This window comes from Amblyomma maculatum, chromosome 10 (genome assembly GCF_055883805.1).
Source record: "Amblyomma maculatum isolate TAMU_Amacu chromosome 10, ASM5588380v1, whole genome shotgun sequence".
Lineage (NCBI taxonomy): Eukaryota > Metazoa > Arthropoda > Arachnida > Ixodida > Ixodidae > Amblyomma > Amblyomma maculatum.
Window position 1 is genome coordinate 67,847,648 of NC_139353.1, and position 21,398 is coordinate 67,869,045.

Genomic DNA, 21,398 nt, shown 5'->3' on the forward strand with positions numbered 1-21,398 from the left:
GAATCAAAATATCTAAATACTGTAACTGATCGTCCACTGGTTTCTCAACAGTAAATTCCAGGCCGGATCCACACTCAGTAAAAATATCCATAATGTCCTTCATTCTTTGATTGAATCCCTCACGGCCGATTAATACTAAAAAGTCGTCCACATACCTGAAGGTGGAATAATGCAAGCCCTCCAAGTTATCGTTCAGGTGTCTGTCCACGTACATTAAAAAGATGTCACTCAAGACCGGTGCAACACTCGATCCAATGCACACTCCAGCCTTCTGTGTATATAGCTTGTTCTTCCATCCTATGAAGGTGGATTCCAGGTAGAACCTCAAAAGTTCAAGGAAACTTTCAACACAAACACCTGAGGCGTCAATGAAGTCACATTCATTATTGTCTTCTGTAATGCACATTTGTACTCGCTTAAGGAGGCAGTCATGGGGAAGGCTATAATATAAATCCTTGACATCCATGCTGAAGCCGACACAATTTCTTGGGTTGTGTTCTTTGAGGAACACGACAAGGGCTTTCGTGTTTCTTGTCCCTTGTTTTCGTGTTCGCGCTGTTTATATCAATAATGAATAAGTACCAACTCGCCCAACAAAGTATCTTGGTAAGCCATATTTCTTGTGCAACGGGCTCTTCGTGTGTCCTACAGAACCTTTCGTTTAATGACCCTGAGGTGTTAGCGCCTGCCATCGCAGTTTGTATCTGCCAAGCAAGAAAGGCCTCTTGGTACCTCAAGCTCGGCACAGTGCCTCCGGAGTTCCTGAAGACCTTTGGGTTCCTGAGGCCGTCTACTGGTCATTGCAGGAGACTCTGCCGTATAATGGTGTCTGAGATGTGGAGGCAAGCCCGCCATTTCAAGGATTGTCTACGACTCGTGTGTGAGTGCATGTATAGCAAGCAGCGTGCGTTTCGCAAGTACACAGAGTGGTGTGCCCTGAGTGAAAGATTGACGGAATTCCTTTGGAAGGTGGTTCTACCTCTGCTTCCACGGAAGAAGAAGATGAACAAAGATCAGCAAGGCAAGGTATTGAATTTCGCTGATGAAGATATACCTCTAGGTATTGATAAGATGTTGAGGCTGGGTCCTAAACATGCTTTTGAACCTAGAGTTGATGAGGCTGAACAGGTGACCATGTCACGCTGTATTGCAAATAGAGTTGAAGATTCTGAAAGGTCGCGGTGCATCCATGAGTGCATGGAAGTGCTAGAGCACACAAAAGAAGGATTAAAGGGGAAACGGTGCCCTATTAACTATATTGCTAAATGGATGGCCTCAAGAGACCTCAGAGTTATACTATCAGATAAAGAAGGGTATTTTACTATTTTTTCTGAGAATCAGTTTCAAGAAAAAGCCGAGGCTGCTGTTGAGAAGAATTTCAAAAGGTTTCCTATGGAAGCGACCAAGATAAAAGAGAGGGCTATGGCTCTTCTAGATGATCTGGGGCTTGAACGAATACGTGAACAGGTGAAGAAATGCAAGCAACTACTTTTGGAAGTATTCTTTTCGGCAAAAACCCACAAACCAGATGTTCCATTCAGAGCCATCGTATCTGAGAAGAGCACGTGGCAGCACCAGGTGTCCAAATATTTGCAGAAGCACCTTTCCTCGTTGACTTTATCAGACCCTCTAAGGCTACCTAACTCTGAAGCCCTTGTCGTGTTCCTCAAAGAACACAACCCAAGAAATTGTGTCGGCTTCAGCATGGATGTCAAGGATTTATATTATAGCCTTCCCCATGACTGCCTCCTTAAGCGAGTACAAATGTGCATTACAGAAGACAATAATGAATGTGACTTCATTGACGCCTCAGGTGTTAGTGTTGAAAGTTTCCTTGAACTTTTGAGGTTCTACCTGGAATCCACCTTCATAGGATGGAAGAACAAGCTATATACACAGAAGGCTGGAGTGTGCATTGGATCGAGTGTTGCACCGGTCTTGAGTGACATCTTTTTAATGTACGTGGACAGACACCTGAAGGATAACTTGGAGGGCTTGCATTATTCCACCTTCAGGTATGTGGACGACTTTTTAGTATTAACAGGCCGTGAGGGATTCAATCAAAGAATGAAGGACATTATGGATATTTTTACTGAGTGTGGATCCGGCCTGGAATTTACTGTTGAGAAACCAGTGGACGATCAGTTACAGTATTTAGATATTTTGATTCAATTCGGTGATGATCATGTTTGTTGGGAATACAACCCGAGATCGATGAAGCCGTTGCTAGGCTCCAATTCAGGACATTCCAAGTTAGTGAAGAATTGGATGATAAACACTTGCTTGTTAAGTGCGTTGACGAAATCTTGTTACCACGGCATGGCCAAGAGTTTTGAAAGACAAGTGAAGAGAATTGCAAAGGCCGGTTATCGCGAGTCAGTTATTATTGAGGCCAGTTGCCGGGTACTGAAGAACCTTAAAAGAACGCACAGACTGAAATCCCTGCCTAGCATGGGTGAGAGGAAGAGGAAGGTTGCCGTGGTACCGTATGTGCACAGGATTTCGCATGGCCTCAAAAATGTAGGCAAGAGGTATAATGTGGACGTCGCACTGACCGCCCCGCTCAAGATGAAGAGGATCTGCCCGGCTGTTCAAAGGGAAAGAGAAGAGAAGAAGCAAGAATGTGGGGTGAAACATAGAAACCCCTATGTTGGATGCAAGACAGGTGTTGTGTATAGGCTTCCACTCTCTTGTGGAGCCAGTTATATAGGACAAACCGGACGGTGTATAAATAAGAGACTACAGGAACACTGTAACAACTTGGAAATTGGAAAGGACAAAACGTTTCTAGTATCCCATTGCCAGTCATGCGAAATAATGAAGAAGGAGAAGAAGAAATGCACTCCTAAGTTTGACAGTGTTAAGATTTTATATCGCCACAAAGAGAAGATAACGAGAGAGATAGTGGAAGCGTATTTTATTTCAACGGACAATAAGTGTATCAGCAAGACGTCTCTTGCTCTTTCAAGGAAAGAAGTGTCTTTTTTAAGTGATTTTTTAAAGTAATTTTTATGCAGCAGGTGAACCCAGGGGTTTTTCACGTGACTGTTTCGTTTTCTTCATGTTTGTTTTTCTGGGCCTTGCAGTAAACGGCTTAGGCTTAGTTGTGAGTCAGCGCATGTACTGTGGCTTTCGTGTTTCTTGTCCCTTGTTTTCGTGTTCGCGCTGTTTATATCAATAATGAAGAGTTATGGTTGCAGTGAAAAGAATGCCGTAATTATCTCTTTCCATAAATACGACGTTCCTTTTTCAACATTCACCTGAAACCTTTATCCCGCATACAACGTATTCGCGCAATCGGCCAAATTTAGAGGGCAGAAATAACTTGTTTGTCGTGTGAATGACCTGGGTATATAAATAGAGGTCACTTCAAATTTAGTTTGCAGTATTCGTTTAGAAAGGTAAATCAATAAATATAGGCCACTACTTAGCAGTCGGTGGATTCGAAACTTTATGCTATCGCTCTATGTCTATGCCGCGGCATTTTTGTAGAATTTTGTTTTCATGTTTTAGGCATTCATTTCTTTCCTAATTTACTTTGTCAGCGCCACGGCGAAATTGTATCTTTTTCATCCAAATCTTACTGCAGAAAAAATTCTAACCCAGCCCCTCTGTTACGGACTTTATGGGAGACATTATCTCAAAAGATCTTATCGGCGCTCTGGGAGTGTCTTCTGTTTTCTATACTGAACCAAAAATTTTAAATTACAACCACTGCGCAGGCAATTCAAAAAACAACCATAATACCCCCTCGCCATATTAGAGAGTCCTTATCTAGTGCGTTCCGAAGCAGCAGCTCCCTTGACGAGGCAGCGCAAAACGAGGTGTAATTTTAGTCACGGTACTCCTCGCATAAAAGTTCCAGGCGGTTCAAGCATTTGCGTCGTAGAGCTACCACCCTTAAAATTTTCTTTTCACCGCTTATTCCAGCTTGCATATACATACGCACCTAGGCTTCTTTTTTTTTTTTTTTTTTTGTATTGAGCTCTACTTTAGCCATGCCGACCTGAAAAAGCTTGACAGCTTGAACAATAGACGAAATGTTTCTGGAAGCCATTTATTTTTACCTTATGACTTTCTGCAGCTCTAACCTGCCCTTTAATACGAACGAAGGTGTCAGATTGGGTTTGTTTTCACGCTGGCCGAGAATAATATGTAAGCGGTGCGCAGCTAATTTCTTGAATATAGCCGGCCCCCACTGTGCAGTACTCAATGCTGCTTTTGTGCTGAGAACATTTTCTTTACTTGTGCTGACCAAATGTACTATATTTATTTCACCCAGTACATTGAGTCCTGTTATGCATTGTGCTACATTGTGCGTAATTTATTCAAAAAATAATCTATATGTCGACATATGAAGAGTCCAGAAAACTATTTTTAAAATTTCACTCATTTGCACTGCGTGGGCGCAACACCGGAATTCCCAGTAGCACAGGAAGCATAACAGGTAGTAATCAGTGCCTACTGCTTTTCTATTTAACAGTAAAGTAACCCCTGCTCGCAGCCGCAACTTAGGAAAGCAGTAGTTCTCAAAAGGAAAAAGGATCATTACATAGACCTCGGAACTCGAATAACAGTAGGTGTTACCAGAAGTCATTCTTGAGTCCGAGTATCTGATGCTTCCATGAGAACCAGCAGTCCGGAAAACCATGCAACAGAAGGACAAGGGGCTTGTCTCGCTTGCCCACAGACACGTAGTGCAACGTCACGTCCTGGCGATGTTAAAAAAATGAAATTTTTGCACTCCTGTGAAAAATATGGCGTATACATTTGTGCAACAACATTTTAAAAATACACACGTTATTACAAGTTTTTTGCGTTACAATTTTAACTCATTTCACCTTATTTTTACCATTTCATTGTTCAATCTTCCATTCTTGCTCTCTCAGGAATTCGTACTGTTCCAGTTCCTACGGCACACTCTTACGATAAAATTCTTGCGAAAAAGAAAGATAATTTGTGCAACAAACTTCGACACATGTAATATTTGTGTAACAAATAGAAAAGGAGCTCTCTTCATCCAGCACTTTCTTACAAGCAGACTGGTGGCTGCAAACGTTACGCGCGTCGTCTCACAAATGAAAACATCAATGAAGGTTATTAGCGCGGAGAATAAAAACAAACAGATATCCGCTGCCGCACCGCTATACTTCCAAACAAAAGCAAACGAAGAGTTAGAACGTGCAAAACTCGAAAGCAGCGAAAGCACTCAGTAGTATCTAGCTTTTTGTTTTGTCCACAATGCTTCTTCGCTAAAAGAAAGAATATGAAGACCTCTGCCAGCGATATCATTTTATTTTAGTGTCCAATATATTGTGAGACACACCGTGCGAAACAATTCCAGGATTTCCACCCAGTTAAACCGAGGGCAATATTGGCAAACAGAATGGAAACAGAATGACAAACTTGGTGTTTTCTACAAATTTTATTCACCGTCCCTTTTTACTAGAAGTTGTAGAAAAAGTTTATGCTTCGGCGCGGTTTCTGACAGTTCATTTTGATTCAGTACTGTATTCTCTGAAGCAAGCCATTATAGAGGGAGTTGAGGATGACTCTCTTTTGTATTTTCGTAACTAGGTCATGATGTGCTGAAGCAATTGAGCAAAATGCAGATTTCTTCTTCTTCAAAAAAAAATGTTTACTTTAAATTACGCGCTGAAGCTCTCCCTGTGATCAAAGTTAAGGTAGAAGAATATTTTTGTATCTTCTGTCAACTGCCGTCTCTGTGATGCGCCTGAAACATTTCAATAATATTTGCTTACTTGCAAAGACGCAGTCCTCTTTTGGGACGTTCTACATAGAGCTCTAAAAAACATTTTGAACTAAATTTTTATAGTCCGTGATATCTTGTATTTAGTCAACCTGATTACGAAGCATATGGTATACGATTCTCTGCAACGATCTCCATAGATTTACGGAGACGCGCATATTGGGTCGCAACGCTAAACTTGTATCATCAAGAGTTTAACTTAGCCGAGTGATTCTCCAATTTAAGGACATTTGTGAAAAGAAGGACTTTCAATAAGACTGGATTCCGCTGTTGACACGGTGTATCCTGTATTCTGTAAAGATAGTGTTAGAACGAGAGGAAGAAGTCGGTTTACACGGTATGAAGGTGCACTGAGCAAGGGTAAAGAGGCTTCGCCTCAGTTCGTAGGTCGAGCCCACCTTTCTACAAGTGTACTTGTCTTCGTCTGGGCGTAAACATTTATACCCTTATACCAAGACGAAGACAAATCCACTTGTCGAAACGTTGTCTCAACCTGCGAACTGAAGCGTACCCCCTTTACCCTTGTTCAGTGCTGCTTCATACTGTGAAGATAGAGCAACTCTGCAAATGTTGAGAGCTTTAGAGTTCTTATCTATACCCGTTTTGTACACAACCACATGTATTAAACGCAATTCATAAAACACAAGTATGTCGATACGTACGACGTTTTGTACACGCGTCGCAAACGAAATTCATGGGTTAGAACCTCTTTTGCTGCGGTGGCGCTTTTTTTTTTTTCACCACAGCTCGCTAGGTATAAGGCGGACACGCCAGAAAACACCATTACTTATGAAATTAGGCAGTCACAAGACCGTTGACGAATAATGTCTTGCTAGGGGCCATGACGGCTGGATGAAAGCTTTTTATAAACTAATATTAAATGCACTCTCGAATAGGTCACCTATATAACCGAGAAAAAAACGTGTCATGGAAATAAAGAGGTTATTAGAGAGAGAGCTATTAACAATATTTTATTCTACTTTTTTGCAGTGAATGGCCACTCATTAAAATCAAAGAACAGATGGATGGAGATGGTGCTTTTTACACATACAAGAACTTTGAGGATGCCAGGTAAGTGACGGATCCTTTGTAAGTGGCGCACAACGTTCGCAAAATAATTTCAAAAACGCCCTGAAAGCGGACTCACCTCAAGGGTAACAAACTCGTGACTGCCCAGAGCAGGATCCCGTAGACACTCAGGTTCTTCATTGCGCTCCTTTGGTGTCAGGACGTCACTTCCGTTCATTATAATTTGAAAGCCGAGGCTCAGGAAAAGAAGCACGGAGCGAATGGCTCCAATGGAGAGAAAAAGGAAGGCGCTGATGATGCGACGCAAGGTTCCACCCGAAGCCATCATTGTCCACGGTCTGTCACGAGCACTGCAGGTTCTCGTGCGGCCTCCAGTAGAAGCTGCGAACCAAAGTGATGCAACAGTGCAGCAACTACGCAGTTAGCATATTCAGAGAGAAGCACGGTATTGACTTTGCGCTCTGCAACCTATTAATGATTTCGCGCATATGCTTTCAATATTGTCTTGCTTAAGCACAAGACAACTTCGGCGGCGTTCTTTCTTCTTCGGATGCGACAAGCAGGCTACGGCCTTCCTCGCACAAGCTTATCTTCTCCACCAAACATGGGGCAACCAAATTCACTTGTAAGCTTCGAAGTACACCGCATTAAAGTCAGCAGAAGCACTGACCCGCACAAACAGGTAATATGGCCTAATTTCCGCTACCTTATGAGCCGGAGCCACTGGACTGAAGGGCGCCGTAACATTGATGCCTTGATTACGCAGCGCAACTAGGATATAAAGAAGATAAGATTAGAAGACAGCCTAGGGCGTAGGGTGCCCGTGTACTATACAGGCAGTCACACAGCGTGCAACGGCGGCGTTTCAGAGACGGGCGTTGCTGAGTCCTCCTCGACATGTTGAAGTGCACAGATTGGTTTGCTTTCTAGATAAATGGAGATAAGCGAACGTTTTTGCGTTTACGGCCCTTCCCAAAAGAGGCGACTCATATATATATATATATATATCGAAATTCGCCTGTAAGCTCCTGCACACCTTTTCTATCTAATATATCTGGCAGATGGACGTAGGCGATAAACTGTGGCCTTTATGTGTACTTATCAGCTGTCCATCTTCGGCAGACTGTCTGGGATCTTTCCAGAAGAGCTCTGCAAAAGAGCTCGGAGGTTAGACCGAGTGTATCGCCGGCATTGAGATGTGAAAAATAAGCGTTAAGTGCATGAAAAAAATACCCTCTTGTATGCATACGGCATTCAACCTCCGTTAGCTTGGGTAACTATGTGGTACATTACATGTAGTTTTCTTATCTATAACAGAACATGCATATCCTAAAGTTAAAGTAAGAAAATGTCTCATTTCTCTGCTTCATGACATTGCCTTTCGATTTTATGCCAATTTAAATGCGGCCGCGTGTAAAACTACCTAAGTAAAAAATAAAGGAAGCATCAAATGAACACCGCCCATTACGGTAATAATTTCTCTGTATTGACAAACTCATTTTATGCCTGCTGCATGGTACTATCTTTTTTTTTTTCGAGGAAGAGATATGTATTGCCATGAAACTCCCCGAATTTCCCTGCCAAAAAAAAAAAAAAAAAAAAAAAAAAGGAGCGACGATGCCCTGCAGCAGCCATAAAATGAGTTGTCTCTAAAAGAGAAGAGATAGTGGTATCCTCCGTGCGAAGCTATCAAGCTATTTCTAGGTTTTGCGCAGCCATTTTTTACGCATTCTGTGCTGAAATAATCACATAAATAAAAATTCCAACCCTTCACTGAAAAGGATATGATCACTATTTGGAAGTATGTGAATCCATGTCCTTAGCTTTAGAATCGAAGCCAAAAAACAGAAACAAATTACCGACAAATCTAATTTACACGCAAAATTGGCCATCATTGTCGCGAAAACAAGGTTTCGCTTTATCGCTTTCCCCGAACACAAAAGCTCAGTTTTACTGAAGTTATCATCCTTATCAATAAACGCGCCAGCAAAAACACGCCACTAATTGCGCTACCAAACATCATTAAACGCACTAACAAAAAGAAACTTATAAATATCCTGGGATCAGTTTTGTTTATGTATAAAATTTGAATGTAAAGGGCACAGATGTCTTTTCTAAACGTATCAGTGTTCCTAAAGGGGCACTAATCAGTAATCACTAACCTATTTCTCAGAAAAGAATTCCTGGGTACCCTGATTTGCGCACGTCAACCTGAACAAAACTTTTTAAGCGCTTTTCTAATAGTCGATTAAACCTTTCACACTAACCAGCACCCCAGTGGATTAAGGCAGCTGTCGCTACTCATACGTAGCGTCGCTCCAGAGCTATAGCACATACAAACAGCATGAAAATTAAGTAACAGGCGAAAACGTACAGAAAAGCCTTTCCCCTCGCATATAGCTGTCCCTGTCAAAGAAGTGGAGGCAGGCTCGCCAACTGCTTTCGAAGAATCCATCAAGAATATATTTCTTAGAATATCACAAAACACTAAAGAAAACAGTGATTCAAAATTTAGGTCCCTATTCACGTCAACACAAGAAATCATAGATGTGAAAAGGACGAAGACCTCAATCTAGTACAGAACATTCGCACACATCTCAAAATCTAATATCTCTGCACCCCAATTCTTGGCCGATCCCCCTGTGTGGGTATGTGTATCACATTAGAGGAGAACAACAACAACAAAAATTCGCACACACTCTGCTCGCACTCTGCCGCGGATGCATAGGGCAGCCAAGTAATGTGTGCAAAGGGTTCCTCATTCGGTATGTGCTCACGACTTTTAAACGTGAGTATTGTTTACGTCCCTAAAGAGACCTGGAGCGTCACACTTTTCACTGCAGAACATTTCTTGCTGTGTCGGGAATCACCCATATATAAAGGAGGCTTTCCTGTGTGATTGTAAAATGCTAACAAGACTCTGGTGTATAATCAGAATAGTGAACTATCAGTGGCCTGTTATGAACGACTGTGTAAATGGCATGGCAATTTTCCATGCCACGAATGTGTACCTTAACTGCGGATCATATTTAAAAATGACTTTTTGCAGATCGGAGACGTACTCACGAAGGCACGGGAGCACACGATAAGTACATGGACCTAGAGAGGGAACAAGCCAGGAACCTTTTCTGCGCTCCTTTTTCTTCTTGAATATTCGCCAAGACTACCCAGCAAGCACGTATTAGCCTAGACGTATAGACCCTTTAGAGCGAGACATGGGTTCTGCCATATTTGATCATGCGATCGCAAGGTCTTCGGGCCTTCTAGTTTGACGGCTTCCGGCGCGCTGGTCCTCGGCTGCATTGTGCGGCACACCCCCTATCGTTGGGAACAACTAGCATTTAGACAGCCAAAAAACTTCATTTGAATGACCATAGTATGTGTAGGCGCTAAAGAATGTTTAATTTAACCACGCAGTTCCTTTATTGCGTCCTCCTAACTGTCTGCATTGGCTAGAACGTTTCGACGAACCCGTCAGCCATCGACTCGCTTTCTTTTATCAATTCCCTCTCCAGCGCTCTTTGTAGAAAACAGGATTTTATGTAAAGCTGAATAGATTACAAAGTGATTATCCCATCAAACATTTTTTTTTTTTTTCATTTTCTTGCGCAAAGGGCGAACGCATGCTCAGACCGTGCTGGCTGAGACGATTATGAATATTCCCCACTTAACATTGAGCACAATATTTACTGCTCAATATGGGCGCCCGCGTAATCCTCGATAATTGATAAGGTATAATATTACCTCCCGTAAATGTCCTGGATTTAAAGGGCTATTACGCTGCTTGAAGGCCGCATCAGGCACTCACCGGCCGGCGCTCACCTGCACTCTGTCGAAAGGGACAGGAAACTGCACCGGAATTCAGAACCCACCGTAGGCAGCCCAAGCAAGCGGGGATATAAAAAATGCTATCATAGTAAATCTAATCATTAGCCGGGGCATTATTTTCATAAAAGCAGCAGTTATTACACATATCGCTGCAGTGCTTGTCTAATTAAAGCTTGGTTTGTGGGGTTTAACGGCCCAAAGCGGCTCAGACTATTAGCCGAGGATTGCGGAAATTCCAACTTCCTGGGGTCTTTTTTGATATCGCACAGCACGGGGGCGCCTCGGTTTTCGGCTCCATCATACATCAGCCGCCGAGGCCGGGTTATAATCCCGCATATCCCTGGGAACAGTACCTAATTAAAGTAAGCAGATCCACTGACATGCCCACACTGACTTTCTTTCTCTGCACAATCTATTTTTATAAATGCGTAGGCATTAATAGCCACATCAAGGTATTTCTTAACGCCCTGCGAAAATAAGGCGGGAGCAGTGCAAAGACGCAATATACAACTCCTCAGAAAACTTCAGGGTCGTTCTCGCATTCCCAAGGCTACTGCCGGGGCTAAAATGAGCTGGTACATGAGGTATAGCCTTTTTGTACAATTCACAGGCGCTTTCTTCTCCTAGAAAGGAACATGAACTCGTGATACACATCCTAGAAAAACGGTGGCCTAGGCCATGATGTGCACCTTATGTAGAAAGCATCATCTGTTCTTCCGCCAATAAATAAGAGGGTCATTGGCTCTACTTTCTCGCAGAATGCTTCGATAATACAGATGACACTTGCATCAAAGCAGCGGTGTTTAAATGCCAGCCGGCATTCTTACACAAGATGCACAGCAGCAGTCCGCACTGCGCACCGATGCGTTTCGAAGGCCAGCATTTACGGCCGTCCTAATGGCGCCACCTGTTAGGGAGAGTGCAACTACTCTTTTTGAACGGCCTGTACGGGTTTAAAGGGTTCGACCTCTCATGCGCACTGGGGGCTCCTGTATTAGTGTGCTTCAACAGGAGGTCTCTGAGAAAGCTGTGCCCGTCTAAGCTATGCTAAATATCTATTATTTCAGCGTCGCTACGATTCAGCAGAATAGCAGTTGACTGCGCAAGGCTAATCCTACGAGTATCTTACAACAACCTTAACAACAGCTTGGTAAAATAAACAGATATCTTGGAGTTTGGCATGCAACAAATGGCAAGGCATAGTGTAAAACAACGCCTAGAATCGATGCATTGGTTGCGTCGCGAGCAGTGAGTATCCGTCTGTTGCAAAAAAAGAAAAAAGAGCGCACCTGCGTTGCTCTGTGACAGCAATAAAGCAATTGCAATCCCTGCTCATTTCAGGAACACCTGTTATAAATGCGAGCTCTGATAGACCATTTTTTATTGATGTGTATATTTCCGTCACTGCTGCCCCACTTCAGTCTTCGCAAAACAAGCGTACTACAATGCATCTGCGTTTTTGTTATTACTTTTTGTCTTATTTGTCAATAAAAAAGACGAATCTTGTTTCATTATACTACAGTGATTGTGTTCCGGCCTAGTGCTGCATTGAAAGGCCAGGTAGAGCTTTTTAAGGTGCATATGGTTCATGAAGTTGAAAAAAGCCGAAAAAGGTACCGAAAAGTGGCATGCATGTGGCTGAGCCACCACGTCAATCCCCTGAATCTTCCTAAATTCTACTAGACAAAACTCATAAAGACATCAGAGCTTAAAAGCACATTATATAGCGTGAGCGTTGTCCGGGGCCAGGGTTATAATCTTTGGCATCATTATTAGAATGTGTGATAGCGCCGTGCACTGATGGTATGACGTGACGAGCAAGCATGACATAGCCGAATTGGCAGGCGCTGAACTCAGGCATTGCCTTTGAGATGGGTGTGTAAGATTGCAATCCAGCCTTACAGGGCCTTTCGACCGTGAGTTAAGAACATTGCGTCGAGGCCACGCAAGACCTTTTGTACGGCTGGCTTAAGGAGGGCACAGATACCTATGCCGGGTTGTATTTCGCATAGGGTATCTTATCGTACTGATAAGTACGTTAAAGATAACAGGGGCACAAATGCAAGACTGCTGACTGATCCAGTTGCAAAGTGAATGGACACGAACGAGAATTCGCGGGAAGCAGGACCAAATAACAACGCCAAGCAATATTCTTAAAAACGCCGTGCATGTCTTCCCCTAAATTTAGCATTTGCCGTTAATTGTCAAAAATTTTCATTTCGTGCATGTATTTTGCAGCTGGACGAAACGGCGTTAATAAATCGACTGGGAGGCCCTTATATTTACTGGATGTCTTTCTGGAACACGTCTTATTTGATTGGGAAGTGTGGGGTTTGTACAGTAAGATACCATCAAGTTTCTGATTCTGAAATCCAACTCCGGCTATGCAAGATGCCGTGGAAAAGGGGTCCAGAAATTTCGACAGCCTGGGGTTATTTACCTTGCACTGAAGTCGCACGATGCGGAGGAAAAGTTTTTTTAGCCCTTACGAAAATACGGCCACCGCGGCGAAGATGAGCCCGCAACGTGGTAGTCAGCATTTACGCACCGTAGCCCCTGAGCCAGCTCTTCATGACGATGCTATTTTTGGCTATTTTAGGATAAATATGCTGTTTTTGCAGAGAGATGGCGAGGACCAGCTGTTAAGGCGGGAATTGGGTTTCACATACCGCCTCGCATACAAAAGCTTCTTTGCTAAACCCTTTGTGCTGCCGGGTAAGATATAATTTTTCAAACAGTGCAACAGTTACCTATGGTCTGCTGTTTCCCTGTTGAAATGCTCAAAAACATTTAACCACAACCCTTGTACTGACCGCTATTAAATCGAATCACTAAATCTGTCTTGTGCTTTAATGCCTACCTCTGCAGGAAAAGCGTAACTAAACTCAGTAATATTTAACTGCGCAAAACAAAAATGCCTAGAGTAGTTCTCAGTCTGCCTTTATACCCACCGTCTAAGCTTCTTCGAAACGAATCTTCTGTGCTGTGTGCCAGGGAAACCGAACTTACGCATAGGGCCATCGTATGCTAAAGCTAACTTAGAGCAAAACTAAAAATTATTTGCGAATTGCCAGCTAGGGCGGAACATTTTGAGATAGTTTATTTTCTGTGGTTTACTTTGGTGAATGGCATGGTAGGCATTTTTACTTACACAGCACAAACTTCGAGAGGTAAAATTACGCTCCAATAAATCTGGCGCATCTGAGAACGCAAAATTGTTACTTTTTGTCCCGCGTACCTAGGAGACTGCTAATTCTGCTTGGGAACTTCCGTTGTTTATTTAGGCGGAGAAAATCCAGGGCAGCTTTTCTGAGGCCTTCGCGGCTTGCAGAATCAGAAACGTCGCTCGCGAGAGTCGTTCCTTCTGTCTCGCCTTTTCTTCTTCTTCGATCGGACGATCAACCGAGAACAGGAAGCCTTACATCCGGTGTACCTGGCCGTGTGCATGTTCCGGCATAAAGCAATCGGATGGCAACGTTCGTATGGTAGACGCTCAAAGGAAAATTAAGAACCGTGTCGCTGAGCTACACTCGGTATGTCATGTTTCAAACGACTTCTTTCAGTTTGCCTTATTTAAACAACACTATAAAGGAGCATTTATTACAAACTTTCCTAACAACTGTATTTTCTTGGCTTAAAATAGCGGGTGCTGAAAGCACCCCTTTTAATAGGAGTTCTGGAATAATAAAGATACTATCATTTCTGAGACTTAACAAACAGCAACAAATACTTAACAATAAAGATACTATCAATTCTGAGACTTAACAAACAGCAACAAACACTTAACAACTTAATAAACAGCACTATAAGGGAACATTTATTACAAACTTTCCTTACAACTGCATTTTCGTGGCCTGAAATACCGGATGCTGAAAGCACCCCTTTTAATAGGAGTTGTGGAATAATAAAGATATCATTTCTGGGACTTTAAAAATAAGCAACAAATAAATAATATAAAAAAACTAGCGGCATATGCTTTCGTTCGATTTTCGTGGGTATATCGAAAACTATCACATTCTAGAAGAAAAAAACATAAAAACAAAATATGCAGCATTAGTTATTGTGCTGGAATGGCCTACTGCAATTCTAATCATGTTTTTGTAACGCCTCGCAAAGCTGAGTAATAACTGCGTCACGAACATCGATTACGCGCTCTTCCGCAGCGTAGGCCTTTAAACCAAGCACATTTACATTTCGCTAACTAAAAAATATCAGCCTAGTTACGGAGTGCTCTTGCCATTCCTAATTTGAATATAAAAGGTCGTGCCTCTGTGGGAGTAAAATTGTTAACCGTCTGCTCTCGATCGCAGCGGTTCATTAGCAATTAGATTCCTAACTTGTCATGTATTGTGTAGACACCTGGGATTATCCCTATTTTCAACACATTGAATAAAAAAAAGTTCTTTTCTCTAAATTTACTCTAGTTCACTGAGTTGCTCAGCAGTGAGTCCAGCGAAACTTCACACAGCCTACAGACCTATTTGGCATTCTGCTGTCGAAAAAGAAAAATGAACATAAAATATTAAAGGCTTTATTTAAAGCTACCGCATTTTCGACTTTAATAAGAAGTACAAAAGATTTTCCACATTATTTTTATATTAATCCTGCGACTTTCATTTATTTATACAACTATAAGGGAGTGGAGTGAATTTCCTTCGCCTTGTTACACAGTAAGCGTTTGCATTCAAGTGTGTATCTTCGACCTAAACCTTTTCCCGACTTTCGAAGCTCTGGCTCTACTTATGAGTATTTTTTTTTCATATCTCACTACATTTTTCTACAGAGCCAAAGCATATATAACAGTAGTTTACCCATAATCATCATTATCATCAGCCGAACTATATCTACTGCAGAGCGAAGGCCTCTCCCATATTCCTCCAATTCAACCAGTCCTTAATATGATTTATTATTAATATGCATAATATGTGACCTAACAATAAAACCTAGCGGTGAAACCGAAGAATAAATTCTTCATTGCACAATTTACTATGAACGGCTCTTGCATTGGTAAGCAGGTAATCACAAGTGATATATATTGTCTTTCAGAAATTAAAACCGTTCCCAAGAATTACTAGAATAACTCTACCTCTATGAGTGGCCCCCCGTGGTTTGAATAAACACCACCGAATCCAAAATCATCTATCTCCCTCTAGGTCTGATGTGCGGCTGAACACACGAGTAGCCACCGCGATGCTGCAGCAGGTGTTCTTCATCCCTAAAAATAAACCTGGGGCTGCCGTAAGCTTTATTGCAAACACAAAAAAAAAAAAGAAAGCATTAACGTGGATCGGCTTAAAAACGTAACTTAAAACGCAACATATACTCACTGTGCGGTGACTCCGCTCTGCTCCGACCAAGCCAAGAGAGACAACCGGGTCGGCCGTCGATGTGTCCGCGTTTCTGAACGCAGCGCTCGCACGTGGGTCAAAAATTACCCCAGTGTCGGGTTTGTTTTTGTTTCGCGCCCCCTGACGCAGTTGACGGGATGGAGACAACTGAGGGCTGTCGGGTGCGCATTCTGGCGCAGAGTCAAGTAAGGCGCACACGAGCGGATAGGCTTCGGGCAGCAACTTGAATCGGCGCACGCATCGGTGGCCATTCATCGCCTATCATCACAATACACGGCGGAACCGGTTCCCGGCGGTGTATCCGAGTCCGTTTTCTCGCTCACGCTCAAGTCGAGGGCCCACGCTGTTATCGGTAGCAGGAAATGGAAACGGAGAGGGACCAAAACACGATCATTAGCAGGAAGGCTTTTTCGCTGAATTCAATAAGCTCACCGCTGACGGGGAAGAGTATGACTGTCGCCCGGTGAGGTTTGGGCAACTAAGTGCTCATTGGCGCTTTGTGATCTTCCCTAGGCAATGAGCAGTTGTGGTCAACGAACCAACCAATAGCCAGTTATTTGAACGTAATGTTCCTTGGTAGTTTTATAGATCCGATATTCACACGCCTTTAAGAACTCTATCGTATTTTAGCTTTCTCGAATTCTCCCCTTGTTCATTCTCTACATTTCTTCTGTTTCTTCTACTCACCTAATATTATTACACGGCGCTCTGATGTTCACCTCCATTCCTCTTTCCAATAAAGTATGCAAGTTTAGGTAAACTTTAAGCTTTATTAAATTTAATGAATTGGTTTGTTTAAACTCCGTAAACAGAGAATTGCTCTTTCACATACACGACGGTACATACTTCAGTGTGATAAAAAAAAAGTTATCAAAAATGAACAACGCACCAGCGAAACAAAGAAAATGCTTTGAAGTTCTTTTTATTTTAAAATTTTACCACTAAAAAATATTTCTAAAATATTGTTCATATTCTAACCAAATGATTTTTACATTCTTGAATTTTTGTAGTCTGTGCAGATCCCTAACAGAATTTTGCTGTCGAAATATGTCTAATGACGAACAAAACTATCAGTCTATACAATTTTTTGTGTTTATTTCTTTTTTGTTCACTGATATTCCACGAAACTGCCTATAGGCTGCTGTCGAAAACTACGGTGTCACAAGCGATCAGTGTTAGAACAGAAAGAGAACGTTGGAAAAAAAAAAAGAAGATAGCAGACTAGAAATGAGATTTTCGCAAACTTATCTAGACGCTGACGACTGATTAAAAAATTAGGTTTTGTCTTCAAGTACCAGTAAGCTATATTAGCCATACTTAAAAAATGCGCTCAAATTGACTGGTCTCGTTATTTTATTTATAATATACTACAGTCATCTCCAGTCATCTACTGCAGTCATTTCAGTCATCTGCCCGCGTGCTAAAATGGGAACCTGTTTCCGCGCAGCTGATCATCTTTTCAGCAGCCTTAAAACACACAGCGCCGGAAAAGATCCGGCCCAGTATCCTTCCAATTAATCAGGCTATGCGCCAGCTGCATACATTTCATCCCGGCAATATTCCTGATCTCATCCCCCTAAACTAAATTTCTGCCACCCCCTGCTACACTTGCCCTGTCTTGGAAGCAAGTTCGTTACCTCTGGCGGCCATCGGCAACTTCGTATTCGCGTTATCGTTTTGCTATTTGCACGTTTTTTTTAACCATAGAAGTAACCTTGGTACCCTCTCTGCAGTCGGATTGTAGAGCATGGCGGATATGCGTATATTCCAGATCTTAATTTTTTTCTGTTCTAAGAGATAATATAATGTATCGAGATTAAAGGGCGTCAGAACCAATGGTGAGTCCTGTCTTTAGCTAAAAATATAAAAACTCAAAAATACTCATTTGCTATGCTGTTAATTTGCTTTCGTGCACTTTAATGTTATATAATGGATCCGTCTGATTTTTTTCATCTTCCAGAACAAGCGCCGTTAAAGCATTTCATGACGTAGAGAAGTTAATGCGATTTGGGCGATACCACACGTCCTGCACCAATCTTCATCCTCATCAGTCGGACTATACCCACTGCGGGGCGAAGGCCTCTCCCACTTTCCTCCAATTAACCCGGTCCTGGGCCAGCTGCATCCACTTGACCCCTGCGAACTTCTGAACCTCCTCCGCCCACCTAACGTTCTGCCGTCCCAGCTACGCTTTCCTTCCCTTGGAATCCAATTTGTCACCCTGAGCGACCATCAGTTGTCCTCTCTTCACACTACATGCCCTACATATTCCCATTTATTATTCTTTATTTCCACTAGAATTCCATTAACTCGAGTTATTTCTCTTGCCCACTCTGCGCTTTCTATCTCTCAATGCTACACCAACCATATTTCATTCCGTAGCACCAATCGCACATTTTGTAATTGCGCTATATCAGAGAGCGAAATCATCCAGCTTTCACATGTCTACGATGTGCTCGATATTTGGAGCAGCAAGGCCAACTGAATTTTAAAAAATAGGACTCGCTTTGAGGCTTTGAGCATGCTCTCAAAAATGTTGCACCTTCGCTTTTTACACAATTGCAAACACAGGGGGTAAATGGTTTGCCCAGTCGTCAACAGAATAATCTTGAAGCCGCTAATTGAGTAGCCGCGAAAGTCATCAATTGCCTGACTACTATACCAACAGCTTTTCTTTCGAAGGCTACGCCAAGGTGAACACGATATACCAACTTGTAATAACGTCAAACGAGGCCGGTAATCGAAAGAGCAGCCTTTACTGCTCAACACAAGAACAAGCTGCTTCCCCTTTAGCATACCTCATGCTGCCACAACCACCGTCGGTATTCAGTCCGCACAATATTTTACTGAGCGACCGCGAAACAATCGCTATTCGTTGCCTAACGTTACATCATACTTAGTTCTGCTTCCGCAACCGAACTTTGAGACAGTTCTCACACTGCTTTATAATTGAGTGACGGGACGCCAGGAACCATGGCTGCGCAATAGCAAGAACAATTGACTGCCCTTGCAAGCCTGCCCATAATATTTATTATAGAAACAAAGTTAACTAATTGAAACACAAGAGGGTAAATTTGGCAGTATCGATTAAGCGTAACGTCCTGTCGGATCGCACGCGACATTTGAGAGCAGACATTCACTGCCTTACGGGATGAGAGGAGAAATATTGTAGGAAATCTGAATGAAATATTCCGCGATAAAATTTTCCCATTTACCCTCACTGAACTTCTTGCAGTCATGGAATCTCAACTTACACTATGGAAACAAGATAACAGTTTTATGCAGTGAAACCGAAATAGCGGAAAAATAATGATTTACTATAAAATGAAAAGTATAAAACTTCGTAGTAAACGCCTTCTAACAAAATGATACTTGCATGACCTAAAAAATTGTTCAACGCTGAATAAATCTCTAAGCTATTCTTGATTTGGTTTTGTTTAAATGGTTCGTGCCGCTGAAGTGTTTGAGAAGCCCCCTTGAGAAGTGGTTACTAAAACAAAAGTGTAAACCAAATATCAAAAAAATGGCTAAGCAACTTCGGGGCAGCTTAAAACCTGATCGATGCTGAGGCACTAACTGTAGTCATTACTTGTGAACTAAGCCAGTCCTCCACCTCACCTCGCACCTTTGTCAATGGGCTTCATTTTGAGATGAAATTTGACGCATTCTAATCGCAATTTCTCTCTTCAAACAAGGGAGGAGTATAGTCCTACTTAAAGTTACAAAAAACTGAATGTTATCTATGTTTTCACTGCAGCCTCTAGTTGCAATAGGTTGTTCGCCTTCACATTTGGAGCTTGTGGGGTTATATGTAATCCTTAGATTTTATAGCCGCAATAAATACTGCCTGCCTAAGTTAGATTTTATTGCTGCTTAGTTTTGCTTCTACTGCCGCAATAAAAACTATCTGTCAAAGGGACGCTGTTCTTCTTCAAAAAGGCATACCAACTCGCCAAGCATGAGTTCTAACAAAAAACTTGAAATAATTTTTAAGAATGCCGTAAATTGGTCCTGCTTTATCACGTTTGATGCTGAGGGCGAAGGATTTATTCACACATCTACGGAGCTTCGGGGGCAAATTATATCAGCGGGCGCTTTTCTGTTATAAAGAAAGTAGAATGAGCAGGGACACCGTTGCCGCGCGGAATTTTGTTCGTTGTTACTCTTAAACAAGCCAAGGGTATCCGGATACAGATGTAATCTTAGGCCACTGAAATTCATGCGCACGATTTGAATTGAGAAACCCAGGCACTCTCACAAGCTTTCAGCACGCAGAAGTGTGGATAAAGAGCACGATAAAAATTAAAAAGAAGGCGAAGCACGTCTTAAAATTGTATGAATAAATTTTGTCGTGAAACTGTGTGTACGGTTGCCAGACGGGTGTTGTACCACGGAAGGTCCTTTGCTTCATTTCACCATGATTTGCAGCATATGGAAGGCAAGGGGGCACAAGTTTTTTTACCGCATTAATACAACGGGGTCGATGAGATAATAGAAATGCATCCAATTGTACATGCCGTTTTCATTTCGCCTAGTTTTTTTTTTTCCTTTCGCAGCGCTGCAGTCATGTTGAGAAATGTAGTGCAGCTTTTGTAGTTCATGGAGCGTAAATTTGAAATCAGTTTCATGTCCACCATGGCGTTACGTTTTCGTCAATAGTTCCCTACTTGAATGCTGTACTACTACCATGAATTTCATAGCAGTGAAATCTACGCAACGACGTTAGTAGTTGTGATAGTGGGCCAGTACAAGCACCATGCCAGATCACAATTGGCAGTAAATATAGTTGATTGCCGAGGTATCTGCATCTACTTTATTATCACGTTAATTCTTTTCAATACTAGAACACGTGCGCCTAGCTCTTGCTTGCAGACCACAGCAAGTGTTTGGATAATTTCAGCCTATATTAAGTTCGACCGCTTCTCAATTCAACAGCATTAGAGGCCCTGTTTTTTACAAAAAGCACCTTTGGGTTCAATGTTCTGTCCGAAAAATCGCAGTAGTGATAAGTGGTATGGTAGGATATTGATATGTAAACGGGTTCTGTTCGCTCACGAGAGACCATGACATGATCATGTTGTCAACACTGGCCAACGCAGGTTTGTCTCTCAGATTACAAGCTTAGAGAGGACTTGAACAGTATAATTGAAGCTCGGATCCCGAGTCAGCCACGGTTTTATTAGAAGACACATGCATGTGTACACGGCATGGTTAAAGTGTGGCTTACATATACGCCTGACGAACACCCATACAATGTAGTAAGTCAATTGCAGCGTATACTAATGAATGAGAGCGAGGTAACCGAGGCTTAAATTACACGATTATTAAGCAAGCGAGTAGAAAAATGCTTGCAAGCGAACAATGTTATGAAATGGAGCAGCAGACTGATACCATAACGCTGTCGTGTCACATTAATAATGGTG

General features: G+C 42.2%; 1 protein-coding gene across 1 annotated transcript in view; it reads right to left on the reverse strand.

The window, feature by feature from the left end:
• LOC146176738 (epoxide hydrolase 4-like) overlaps positions 1–7,502 on the reverse strand; it is a 29,685-nt gene extending 22,183 nt beyond the window's left edge. The window contains exons 1-2 of the mRNA XM_084582940.1: positions 6,918–7,502; positions 4,588–4,712 (exon numbers count right to left, since the gene is read on the reverse strand). Coding sequence (XP_084439066.1) covers positions 4,588–4,712; positions 6,918–7,127 — 335 coding nt within the window. The 5' untranslated portion in view covers positions 7,128–7,502. The remainder of the gene's footprint in view (positions 1–4,587; positions 4,713–6,917) is intronic.
• Positions 7,503–21,398: the final 13,896 nt, after the last annotated feature.